Source organism: Hyperolius riggenbachi, chromosome 8 (genome assembly GCF_040937935.1).
Source record: "Hyperolius riggenbachi isolate aHypRig1 chromosome 8, aHypRig1.pri, whole genome shotgun sequence".
Classification (NCBI taxonomy): Eukaryota; Metazoa; Chordata; class Amphibia; order Anura; family Hyperoliidae; genus Hyperolius; species Hyperolius riggenbachi.
Genome location: NC_090653.1, coordinates 297,724,601 through 297,738,787, shown reverse-complemented (window position 1 = coordinate 297,738,787; position 14,187 = coordinate 297,724,601). Strand labels below are relative to the sequence as shown.

General features: G+C 41.0%; 1 protein-coding gene across 9 annotated transcripts in view; it reads left to right on the top strand.

The window, feature by feature from the left end:
• The window catches only part of KCNT1 (potassium sodium-activated channel subfamily T member 1), a 489,153-nt gene that overhangs the window by 435,671 nt on the left and 39,295 nt on the right, over positions 1-14,187 (top strand). For all 9 annotated transcript variants that reach the window (XM_068249213.1, XM_068249212.1, XM_068249206.1 and 6 more), the window contains one exon: positions 6,086-6,258. In XM_068249213.1, coding sequence (XP_068105314.1) covers positions 6,086-6,258 — 173 coding nt within the window. The remainder of the gene's footprint in view (positions 1-6,085; positions 6,259-14,187) is intronic.

Here is a 14,187-nt window from a genome sequence, read left to right as displayed (position 1 = left end):
ACCCTGCATTATAACAATGTGCTGCACCAGCTCAGAGACACCCTCTCCCTTGCAGAGCAGTCACACTTCTCCTCACTCATCTCTTCACAATCCCATAACCCTAAAAACTTTCTGACACCTTCAACTCCCTGCTCCGCCCCCCACCTCCCCCCCAGATAGACTGCCCTGCTGCCGCTGTGCCGAGCGCGCGCTCCCTCTGCCTTCTTTTAGCCCTGAGATCAATGATTGGGAACATAGGTCCCTCCTCTTGTTTCCCCCCCCTTCCCTTTAGATTGTAAGCTCGCAAGGGCAGGGTTCTCTCCCCCTTTTGTGTCTTGGAAATCATTATACATTTTATATATCATGTTACTTTTATCACTGTCATTACCACTTCTGTATTTTGTATTCTGTATTTTGTATCATTCTTTGTATTTTGTCACTAATTATGTATCTTGTATATTAGTGTACACCATTGTCTGTATTATGTACCCCATGTTTGTTTCTCACTTTCTACAGCGCCACGGAATATGTTGGCGCTTTATAAATCAATAATAATAATCATAATAATAGGTCCCATTCATTGATCTAAGTCCCTGGCAGAAAAACTGACGGCCTCTTATCAGAGGCCTTTGTCTTTCTGGGCAAAAAAAAGTCTCCCGTACTCCTAATGCTTCCTGGAAGCGATAGCATTCTCTTCCAGGACTTTTAGACTGTGGCCATCTTGTGGCCAAATAGTAAAGCTACACCCACATACAGTTTTTATTAAATACATATTACATTTCAAATTAACTGTTTACCTCCCACACCAAGAATTACCCAAATAACATTTTTAATTTTAAAAAAAAATGTAAAAATTACAATTTAAAAAAACAACAACATAAGTAGTTACCTAAGGGTCTGAAATTTTTGAATATGCATGTCAAGAGAGTATATTACTATATTTTTTTTTTCAATTATAAGCTTGTAAATAGTGACGGAAAAGTGCACCTTTATTTCCATATAAAATATCGACACCATAAATTGTGATAGGGACATAATTTAAATGGTGTAATAACTGGGACAAATGGGCAAATAAAATACATGGGTTTTAATTACAGTAGCATGTATTAATTTCAAACTATAATGGCCAAAACCTGAGAAGAAATGATTTTTTTCCATTTCTTTCTTAATCTTCCTGTTAAAATGGATTTAGAATAAAATAATTCTTAGCTAAATGTACCACCCATAGAACGCCTAAATAGTGGCGGGAAAAACAAGATATAGATAAATTCAGTGTGATAAGTAGTGATAAAGTTATTGGCGAATGAATGGGAGGTGAAAGTTGCTCAGATGCATAAGGTGAAACCACACTCTTGGCTGAAGTGGCAAAGCCCCTATACTTGATTTTGTCATTAACTGCTTGCCGACCACGTCACGCCGATGGGCGTGGCCACTGCGGCAGCCCCAGGACCGCCTTACGCCGATCGTCGTAAAGTCCTAGTGCAGCAGTTTGCAGGAGATCGTGCGCAGGCTGCGCGCGGGGCGGAGCTCCGCACCGCCTTCAGTTTCCGAGCAGCGATAGCCGCTTAGGAGACTGTAAGATGGCGAAACCGCCGTCTTTACTGTTAGTACAGTGCTGGGTTCAGCAGCAGCGCTGTACTGGGGACAGCCGAGTGACACGGTTGCCCCCTGGGGGACAAGAGAGCGAACGGCTCTCATAGGCAGAAGCCTATGACAGCCGATTGCCATGATTGGCCGGCTGGGGGGAGGGAGGGATTGTTAAAAAATAAATAAATAAATAAACAAAAAAATAGTAAATATTTTTTAAAGAAAGCACATAAATACTTAGAAAAAATAAACACTGGGGGGGGGGGGGTTGGAAATCAGACCCCACCAACAGGAACCTCTGTTGGTGGGGAGAAAAGGGGGAGGGGGGGAATCACTTGTGTGCTGTGTTGTGCGGCCCTGCAGCTTGGCCTTAAAGCTGCAGTGGCCTAAAGTCGACACTAGTGTTGCTCGGATACAATCCGTGATCACACCAGGATTCGCAAGCATTTTTTCACTATCCGACATCGTGATCCAAATCCATGATTGGGAATCGATCATGGCAGTCGATCACAAATTCAGCCGTTATTCCGAGTGTTCGGCCCGTGATTATCACCTGAAAAACCGCCGACTTTAGCGGTTAATAGCAAGGCCCCCTTACATGGTAGAAACACCAAATTTGCAGGATATGTTTTAAAAAAAAAAAACAGTGGGAAAAAATATGATTTTCCTTTCAAATTTTTTTTTTTATGTGGGAAATGTAAAAAAAAGACGTTGGGTCCCCCCTACAGTGCATATTTAACCCCTTGTCCCCCATGCAGGCTGGGATAGCCAGGATGCGGAGCCCTGGCCAACTGGGGCTTCGCACCCTGAGCTATACCAGCCCGCATGGTCTGTGGTATGGGGGGCGGGGCAGCCAAGCCTTCCCTCCCCCCCTGGAGCCTTTGTCCAATCCATGGACAAGGGGCTCTTCCCCTCCTCTGGTGCCCCAAGAGGAGGTGGGGACGATGACTCCCGGGGGGGGGGGGGGGGGTGATGACATCTGTTAGACCCCTTTAAGAAGGGGACCCCAGATGCCTGCCCCCCTCCCAGGAGAAATGAGTATAGGGGTACAACGTACCCCTTACCCATTTCCACAAAGGGTTAAATGAAATAAAAACACCACAACGAGAAAAGTCCTTTAATACTCTTAATTAACCAAAAATACTTACCTGTACTTTTAAAAAAAATGTTCCCACGCCAATATTCTCGGAAATGATCACACGCCAATATCCTCGAACTTGCAATCTTGATGGAAGAGCTCTGCACCCAACGCCACATACCGCAGCTCCTCCGCTGTCCCGGGATCCCCTCCGTTGCAGATACCGACCTCGCTAGGTCGGCCTCTACTGCACCTACACGAGTGCACCGCTGCGTTGCTCACGTGGCTTGGAGCATTCTGCACAGGAGCAGAAGGAATGCCCCTGCACAGTTTGGGGGAAGCGATTCTCTGCAGTGGTTGGAAGTTTGGTAAGTTTGTGGTTAGAGATGGCCTGAACCTCCGATTTTCGGTTTGTGAACCTACGCCAAACGTTCGATTCACGCAAATGTGGGGAGGTGAACTTTGAAAACTAGAAACATTTATGCGGGCCACAAAAGTGATGGAAAAGATGTTTCAAGAGGTCTAACACCTGGAGGGGGGCATGGGGGAGTGGGATAGACGCCTAAAGTTCCAGGGGAAAATCTGGATTTGACTCAAAGCAGCATTTTTAAGGGCAGAAATCACATTGCATGCTAAATTGCAGGACTAAAGTGCTTTCAAACATCTTGCATGTGTATACATCAATCAGGGAGTGTAATTAGAGTACTGCTTCACACTGACACACCAAACTCACTGTGTAACACACCGCAAACAGCTGTTTGTGTAGTGACGGCCGTGCTGGACTGGTGCGCACCGTGGTGAGAGTGTAGGCTGTGGCGGTGTTCAAGTCCATATGGTCGCCGGGCTGTGGTAGCTAAATGATAGAACAACAGTGACTGTCCAGCTGATCAAATGTGTTCTGACTACAATGAAGCAACGACCTTATTATCTTTTGTGTGCCACCCCCACCCGAGACACTCAAATAGCCGGCGGTCATTGCTTCATTGTAATACGCAAGCCCCTTCACCGCGGCAAGGTAACGATCACGAAGGGGAATTGACACATGTACATGCCTTTTTGTTTTGTTGTTGCAGCTGCAGTGCAGCCAAAAAAATTAGGCAGGCATGTACACGCACCAGAAAAATTATTATAGCGGCCGCTGCTAGCAGCAGCCTTAAAAATTCAGGAATCTGTCTGGAGTCCTGGACCCTGTTGGTGGTGGCGGAGAAGTCAGTCAACCGGCCTGTGGGCAGAGATGCTGTGTGGGGACTGACTTAGTCTTGGAGCAGGCAGTCACACGGCGTGCAGGCAGAGATGCTGTGTGTGGGGACTGACTTAGTCTTCGGGCAGACCTGAGCGTGCTTTGCAGACCAGGCATCCGTGGTCAGATGGACCCTTGACCCAACGCTGTGTGCCAGAGATGTCACCACTTGCCTTTCAACATCACGGTACAGTTTAGGTATCGCCTTTTTTGAGAAAAAATTATGGCCTGGTATCTTCCACTGCGGTGTGTGGCTTTGCTTTTGTGTGCTGCTTTTCCTCAGGTGATCATCCCATTGCAGTTTGTGCTTTGTAATCATGTGCCTTCGTAAGGCAGTTGTCCCTACGCGGGTCTTGGTCTTTCCACGGCTCAATTTTCGGTGGCAGAGAGTACAGATGGCATTGCTCTCATCTGAGGCAGACACACAAAAAAATTTCCACACCGATGAGCCCTGGAGTGATAACGCTTAGTCGCCTGCCACCACCAAAGTGCCAAGTGGGGTGCCAGAATCAGAGCAGGAGGAGGAAGAAAGGTCACGCTTCCGTGCGGAAGCTGAGAAAGATTGAGGTGTTCTGTGTTAAATACTCGGCTACATCCTGACAATATTGGGGGTGGATGGCACGTGTCTTCTTCTGAACACTGTACTTTGGTCGAGGGCCGCACGAAATCACAACAGCGCAACCTCGAACAGACCTGCCAGGTGGCCTGACTCTGCCTTTTGTTTTGTCCATATTGGGGGGGATGAAGTGAAAGGTATGCACTGACTTGACTAATACAATGTGCAGTCACACAGGTGCAGTTAACAGGTATGCATGGAGTGGTATATCATGTAGGTAGGTGGGTGCACTGAACACAACAGGTAGGTATATACAGTGATGAGGTGGGTACACTGAACACAACAGGTAGGTATATGCAGTGATGGGTATTACAATGTGCACCTGTCACACACAGACAGGTACCGGACAGGCACAGTGACACTGCGTGCGCTCACGTCGGTAGGTGGGTGCACAGTGAACAGGTAGGTAATTATATGCAGTGATGGGTATTACAATGTGCACCTGTCACACACAGGTAGTCACTGAATGTGCTGGGCCTGGCAGTGGGACACACAGTATGAATTATCAAGGCTGTCTATGCAACACAAGTGTCAGTAGGACACACACACAAAAATAGATCACAAGAACAAGGTTAGCTCTCAAAATAGCTGTTGTGGGGTGCTTTTTTACCAATAAGAATGAGCAAGGAGCAAGCTAAGAAGCCTACAAGAGCCTAACTAATATTTACCTATGAGAGTCTGCAGCAGCTCTCCCTTCTTTTTTACTTTAATTACTGCAGGCACACGAGTGAGTCCAATGCCTGACGCTGCCTGACTTTTATAAGGGGGGGAGTGGCTCCAGGAGGGAATGTAGCCTGATTGGCTACAATGTGCCTGCTGACTGTGATGTAGAGGGTCAAAGATGACCCTTATGATGTGCTATGGGGGCGAACCGAACTTCCGGAAAAGGTTGCGTTCAAACGTGAACCACCGAAATTCGCCGGGAACCGTTCGCCGGTGAAGCGTTCGGGCCATCTCTATTTGTGGTAAGCGATTCTCTGCAGTGGTTGGAAGTTTGGTAAGTTTGGGGGAAGCGATTCTGTGCAGTGGTTGGAAGTTTAGAGAGTTTAGTAAGTTCGGGGGAAGCGATACTCTGCAGTGGTTGGAAGTTTGGAGAGTTTGGTAAGTTCGGGGGAAGCGATACTCTGCAGTGGTTGGAAGTTTGGTAAGTTTGGGGGAAGCGAGTCTCTGCAGTGGTTGGAAGTTTGCAGAGTTTCGTAAGTTTGTGATAAGCGATTCTCTGCAGCGGTTGGCAGTTTGCTGAGTTTAGGGTAAGCTAGTCTCTGCAGTGATTGGAAGTTTGGTAATTTTGTGATAAGCGATTCTCTGCAGTGGTTGGAAGTTTGGTAAGTTCGGGGAAGCGATTCTCTGCAGTGGTTGGAAGTTTTGCTGGGTTCCGTGAGTTTCAGGGAAGTGTGTCAGGAGTTCAGGGAACGTCGGTATAATTGCTCAGGGAAGCTGTGAACCCCTCTGTGGCTGTCATCTGATTTTCTGATGGGTTTGAGATGCTGGAGGGAGAGGAATGACGCGTTTCTATCTCAGGGGGATTTGTTGACAGATATTTCCTGTATTCCCTCATTAAATCTGTTCATCTCGCCACAAACAGGGCTGCAAACACAACAGTTTTGAAGACGCCAAGGCGTACGGCTTCAAGAATAAGCTGATCATCGTGTCTGCGGAGACGGCCGGTAACGGGCTCTATAATTTCATCGTTCCTCTGAGAGCGTACTACAGATCCCGCAAGGAGCTCAATCCCATCGTCCTGCTGCTTGACAACCCGTACGTAAGCCCTTATTTTATTCTCTTTATTCTGAGTATATCAGCAGAAAGTGACAGCAAGGCACAGAATGTTAAAGTGCAGAAATAGGAGAATATCGCTTCCACTGGGCCAGAATCAGGGACGGCCTTACCATGAAGCAGACTGAATCACGTGATTCAGGGCAGCAGACTGTAGGGGGCATCATCACCTCTATACTCAGTGATCTTTCTCAGTCTCTCCCACTGCTCTGCTGCTACTGCCTGACTCATTGTGCACAGAGCTTGCCTCTGGCTGCATGCTTGTTCCAGGTGTGACTACGCTGGCTGCATGCTTGTTCCAGGTGTGACTCCGTTGGCTGCATGCTTGTTCCAGGTGTGACTCCGTTGGCTGCATGCTTGTTCCAGGTGTGTCTCTGCTGGTTGCATGCTTGTTCCAGGTGTGACCCTGCTGGCTGCATGCTTGTTGCAGGTGTGACTCCACTGGCTGCATGCTTGCTCCAGGTGTGACTCCGTTGGCTGCATGCTTGTTCCAGGTGTGACTCCGTTGGCTGCATGCTTGTTCCAGGTGTGACTCCGTTGGCTGCATGCTTGTTCCAGGTGTGACTCCGTTGGCTGCATGCTTGTTCCAGGTGTGACTCCGTTGGCTGCATGCTTGTTCCAGGTGTGACTCCGTTGGCTGCATGCTTGTTCCATGTGTGTCTGTTAGAAAGTGGGATTTGTAATTTAAGAACAAAGTCTTTCAGAGACCAGAGTAAATCATTTAAAAAGATGTGGTTGTTTATTTAACATTATTGATCTTCCATGAATATTCAAAAATAAATCAATAAAGGTACAAATCTTAGTTACATTATAAATGATTACAAAAGATGAACAAATTGATTGCTGAGTAATCTGCAAGTATATTAATAAAAACTTATTGTATTGGCTTGTATGTCTGCATGTCTGTTGATGTGTCTGTATGCATGTGTGAATGTGAGTAAGTGGAGGGACAAGGGGAGAGACAAGAATGGCTCATTCCCGCCTAAAACTCCTTACATAATGAAATAGGAGGCTCCCATAATGCATTACGATCCTATCTCTGGATTGGTCTAATTAAATAATGCTATGGTTTCTATTTGCTGACTTCTATACCTAGCTGCTTTAGTTAACTGTTCATATATCCCAGAGAAAGCACGTTCCATTCTGGCTTAAACCAGAACTGGCAATCTTCTGGTATGCCTTGGCCAGAGATAATGAGAAACATCTGTTTGACCAATCTTCTTATTCCACTATGGGGGGATGGTTATCCTATACATACCATTGCTTCTCAAAGCAAAGACTTCCTGAGAGCAGACCTATTGTCTATAGAATTACCAACCCAGCCTTGTTACCCTAACCTAAATAATAGAAGATTTCTTTCAATCAGTCTTATCAATATCACATATATAATTTAACTATAGCTTTGATATCTCAATCGCGTCACATCCAATATAGATAATTATTCCTCTCATCATAGCTGGGCCCAAGCCATGCCGAGAATTCCAATCATCACATATTTAGATTGCTCAGAGATTAAAACATCAAAACTACTTATTACATTTCCCCCTTTATAGAAGTAAAATCATATATTAAAATTACTTTCACTTCTATAAATACCTTTTATATATTTTAATCATTATCAAACTTTTTGTTAAAATATAACAATCATATTCTGTCATCTTTCATTAATAATTACCTTCAAATTTTGCTACCTCTAAATTTTTAGACAAACCAATGACTTTTATTTAAAGTAATTGCATTTATATGCTCTTCTTACATCCCCTGTGAATGAACTCTGAGAGGGAAAAAAAAAACTCTTAACCTCTGCTTTGCTGGACTTAACTTTAACAGTAACTTCTTTTGTACTCTCATGTGTAATTGAAACAGTGTGTTTTAACCCTTTCACATCTTGTTGTATAGGAAACTTTACCTTTGACAAAAATGGTGGATTCTTCTTAAAATTAAACTAACACCCTTAAACTAAACATGCAAGCATGATGACAAATCTAAACTTTGAATTTCATTACTTTTTCTTCCACTTTAAAATGATCATAAAACCCTTTTTTATAAAACAATCATAATAATGTATATAATTAACTGGATTACCTAATAATGTTACATAATAATCAAATGTATTGCCTTACAACTACTACTATCATTAAAATATTAATCATTCATCTTGATGGAATTCATATCACTTATCCATCCCAAATCAATATGAATTAATGTATACCTGTATTCTTCAATCATGTCATACCTCCTTAAAAAGTTTATATTACTGTTTGGAAATATCTATAATATATGCAGTTTGAATTTTCAAACATATCCTAATCAAATATGGTTTCCATTATTAATAAAAATTAAAAATATTAAATCAAAAAATGTATCATTTAAGGACATGATACTGATGCACTGTATATAATAATACCTTAACATCATCTGATTTACATATTATTATGCTATCTAATTAGCCTAGCCTTTTCTGACAAAACCTTATTATCCTTAAATCAGATTTCAAAGTTTCTTAATACAACCCATTAATTATAATCAATGATTTTTGCACCATCTAAAATTCCTTTTCTAATATTTTGATCAAACTCTCAAAATAACTTTGCATACCAGATATATTATGGAAACCCCTTTCTATCAAAAATATCAATTTCCAAACATTAATCAAAAATTTACCTTATTTTTTTTAAAAAAAATGAAAGGATCTATAAGCTATTGGATAAAAAAAACTTTCCTTAAAAACCTTTTCTGTTCTTATCAATATTTTTCCTAAACTTTTCATTACTTCATGAAAACATCACATATAACCCAACAAACAAACAAAACATAAACTGAACATTAAGACATCAAAACAAAAAATGACAATGTCTTTTTTTCACATGTATCAAATGAATTATATGTGTGTAAAGAGATTAGATTTCCAGTTCAGTTCATGAAAAAGGAAGGAGGGCAATGTCTTTAGGCTGTAAACTTCCTTTCATCCCTTTATCAATGGAAGCATGGAATCTCGTCTCAATAGGCTCATTAGCATGTGAAAGCCTTGTAATCTTCGCCATCTCTGCATGTGACCTTTTTCGTCAATCAATCTTTAGAAATACGTCTACAATTAAAAAATATGGTATCAATGATCTTATTTCAAGAAAATAACTTTAAACTTTTGTTCCCCCTTTGAACAAACAAACTCATATGACATTGTCTAAATTGCAATCCTTTGATGAGGACACAAACCATGAACTTTAATAAATCTCGTTTATCTAATAAACATAAGTTTCATAACCTTAGACAAACCTAAAATAAAGCTCAACAATAAAAAAAACATACAACGTCCTCTTCCTACACAACTTATTGTGAGGACATCAAAGTTATATTCTCTTATGTAAATGTGTAATAGCATGTTAATATGTGTGTGTGCGTTTACATAACATGCTAATCTCATGTGTATATGTCTTTATTAGTCTACCTGCCGTGTGTGTGTGTGTGCAAGTTGCAAGTAACTAAATGATACCTTTAAATTTCTTAAAAACTTCTGACGTATCTTTACTCATGCAGTTTGAGTGTCAGCAAATGGCTTCAGATTACAGGACTCCAGCTGTTCTTAATTAACCCTACTCTCGCTTAACATAGATGCCACTGTTTCTCATAGAAACAGACGAAGGCACCTCCTAAACAACTTCTGCTAAAACATTTCTATGTCACTAAAACTTAACTTGAAAACTTTTCTTTAATTTTTATTTAAAATGACCCCATCTTACTAAAATACATTGCAACTGATGTAACCAATTGCTAGTATCCAAAATAAACTCAAGGAAACATGAAATCCACTTTCCTATAAATAACTGATACTCGAATTACTTTTAAATCCAATATCCCAATCAATATTGTACCTCAATTTTCATCAATTTACAGAAAGGAAGGAAATCACCACCATCTCTGATTCTCTTCACATACTTCTCAGGAAACAAAATTTAATAATTAAGGAGATAGAATACATGTGTACACCAAATCATAAAAGGGGAAATAAAATACATTATCACATAAGCACAAATAAAATAAACAAACAATAACTTTTATCAGAGTTCTGCTTTAACCTGTTGTCCTTTAAACGTTTAATTTTTTTTAAATTTCCTTGAATTTGAATATATTGTGTACAGTCTAAAATATCAGTGCATACATTACTGTATTAATAATCTACAGCAATGACCAAAGTATACAATTTTATTTCAGATATTTGATACACCAACACCAAGTCCCTTGTATACCAACAATTTGAACTGGTACATCTGATTTCACACCTCTGACCGGAAAAGATATGAAAACATTTGTCACCATTCTTCAATTATATTTTTATAAATTTCCATTTCTCTTCCGGTAAAGAAAAACAGATCTTTACAAAAATAATGCATATATAAGTATAAGGATATACTTATTCATGACAAATCACTTATGGGACTGAGCATTCAATATATATCATAATCTGATCATATTTCCAATCATCACTTACATTAGACTGAACACATATATTATCTTTAAAAATATATCTTTACCTTATAAAGTGTCAAAATCATCTAAACGTAATAACTATAGTCATGACCTACCAAATTTATTTTATACCTTACAGATCAAACTCTTATGTAATTGATGCAATCGTTATTTGCAACAATTCAGCTTTATTTAATCAAAATTAAACCAAATCTCTTTATTTCACCATAAACTCACTAAGAATATCCTCCTGACTAAACCTATAACTTAAAAAAACTTATTTTACCAACTTTTGTGTAAATCGATTGTTGAAATATATATCTGTCATCTATGGACACAAGCAATCACATCTTACTTATGAATGCTGACCCTTATCACAATATCCTCATCAATCCACTAATACAGGAACAGATATGTCTATCATTAAACTATGGTGATTAATTCTCCTATGCAACATTACAACAAGCTCATTTTAATTAATATTTTTTTAATATCAATTATTATATTAATGACTATATTTTATACTCTTTCTCAAAACTCAAACGGAAAAAAATAGGACAACAACTCTGAACCTTGAATGAAATTTTCATAACATATATAGCTTGCAATACAAATACTTCTATGTGACATCTGCAATGATTTTACACTCCAACTTGAATAGCTGTCATATGATACATGTTGCTACTGCTGCTGCTGATGCATGTCATTTTGGTAACCAGAAACATTTTATTTTTCCCTGGCTTTCAGGATTATTGTGTTTCTAATAAACCACTATTACAGATATATTTCCTTTTTATATAAACTGTCACTTATTCATGGTCTATACATTTTCTTTCACACAAGTGGCCAATTAGCATAAATACAAAATCCTTATTTTACTTATAGAAGCCATTATGGTAAGTTTTGCTTCTATGATCCAATTACACTATCAAAAGCTTCAATTTAAACCATTTTTTCCCAAATTTAGCTTGCAGCTTTGTAGACAAAAATATCTGCCTCTTTAAATAAACATCATTAAGGAAGTCTGCATCCTGTCTGCTACCACTAAGGCATTTTACATAGGAATGAGAAGAACATTCCTTTTGCCTGCTATTCATTTTAGCAACCTTTTAATAACCATTTCCCTTATTAACTAACAAATAATCTTTAATAAATTTTGGATAACGCGAATCTGACTTTTAAAACTTTTAACCAATTCAACAGGAAATAAAACATAGTCACCTTATGCAAACAGACTTCTGGTATCACCCACATCTTATGGAGGTCCATTCGCTTCTGGTCTGGTCTCCTCCCTTGCTTCAGGCTCAATCGCAAAAAATAGTTTCAAAAATACCCAGCTTCCTTTCTCGTTCCCCCATTTTGAAACGAGCTTGCGATCTATGGCTGAGTTAATTCTTCATGAAACATTTACGACTAGCTGGCTGGCCAAAATGTTAGAAAGTGGGATTTGTAATTTAAGAACAAAGTCTTTCAGAGACCAGAGTAAATCATTTAAAAAGATGTGGTTGTTTATTTAACATTATTGATCTTCCATGAATATTCAAAAATAAATCAATAAAGGTACAAATCTTAGTTACATTATAAATGATTACAAAAGATGAACAAATTGATTGCTGAGTAATCTGCAAGTATATTAATAAAAACTTATTGTATTGGCTTGTATGTCTGCATGTCTGTTGATGTGTCTGTATGCATGTGTGAATGTGAGTAAGTGGAGGGACAAGGGGAGAGACAAGAATGGCTCATTCCCGCCTAAAACTCCTTACATAATGAAATAGGAGGCTCCCATAATGCATTACGATCCTATCTCTGGATTGGTCTAATTAAATAATGCTATGGTTTCTATTTGCTGACTTCTATACCTAGCTGCTTTAGTTAACTGTTCATATATCCCAGAGAAAGCACGTTCCATTCTGGCTTAAACCAGAACTGGCAATCTTCTGGTATGCCTTGGCCAGAGATAATGAGAAACATCTGTTTGACCAATCTTCTTATTCCACTATGGGGGGATGGTTATCCTATACATACCATTGCTTCTCAAAGCAAAGACTTCCTGAGAGCAGACCTATTGTCTATAGAATTACCAACCCAGCCTTGTTACCCTAACCTAAATAATAGAAGATTTCTTTCAATCAGTCTTATCAATATCACATATATAATTTAACTATAGCTTTGATATCTCAATCGCGTCACATCCAATATAGATAATTATTCCTCTCATCATAGCTGGGCTCAAGCCATGCCGAGAATTCCAATCATCACATATTTAGATTGCTCAGAGATTAAAACATCAAAACTACTTATTACAGTGTCTCTGCTGGCTGCATGCTTGTTCCAGGTGTGTCTCTGCTGGCTGCATGCTTGTTCCAGGTTTGTCTCTGCTGGCTGCATACTTGTTGCAGGTGTGACTCCTCTGGCTGCATGCTTGTTCCAGGTGTGACTCCGCTGGCTGCATGCATGTTCCGGGTTTGACTCCTCTGGCTGCATGCTTGTTCCGGGTGTGACTCCGCTGGCTGCATGCTTGTTCCGGGTGTGACTCCGCTGGCTGCATGCTTGTTCCGGGTGTGACTCCGCTGGCTGCATGCTTGTTCCAGGTGTGTCTCTGCTGGCTGCATGCTTGTTCCAGGTGTGTCTCTGCTGGCTGCATGCTTGTTCCAGGTGTGTCTCTGCTGGCTGCATGCTTGTTCCAGGTGTGACTCCTCTGGCTGCATGCTTGTTCCAGGTGTGACTCCGCTGGCTGCATGCTTGTTCCGGGTTTGACTCCACTGGCTGCATGCTTGTTCCGGGTGTGACTCCGCTGGCTGCATGCTTGCTCCAGGTGTGACTCCGCTGGCTGCATGCTTGCTCCAGGTGTGACTCCGCTGGCTGCATGCTTGTTCCAGGTGTGACTCCGCTGGCTGCATGCTTGTTCCAGGCGTGACTCCGCTGGCTGCATGCTTGTTCCGGGTGTGACTCCGCTGGCTGCATGCTTGTTCCAGGTGTGACTCCTCTGGCTACATGCTTGTTCCGGGTGTGACACCACTGGCTGCATGCTTGTTCCGGGTTTGTCTCTGCTGGCTGCATGCTTGTTTCAGGTGTGACTGCTGGCTGCATGCTTGTTCCAGGTGTTACTCCGCTGGCTGCGTGCTTGTTTCAGGTGTGTAAAACAGAAAACCGAGAGCCCAATATGGTGTAGTAAGTATTGGAACAGGGAGGAATTAATGGAATGTAAGTAATATACTTACAAGCCGGGGTTACTCCAAAGGCAACCACTGTATAGGCAGGTAGGGAGATTAGGCCTGTCCCCACTCAGGACTAAGATGTCGCTCTCTGTGAATAGAAGAAAAGGAGGGTGTACCACCCTTCCACCAAGGGTGGATATCTTTGCTTTGTAAAGATGTACAGAGGCGCCAGAAGAATAAAATGCACTAAAATCATCTAAAAAGGTCAGGAGGCGGTGGTGGA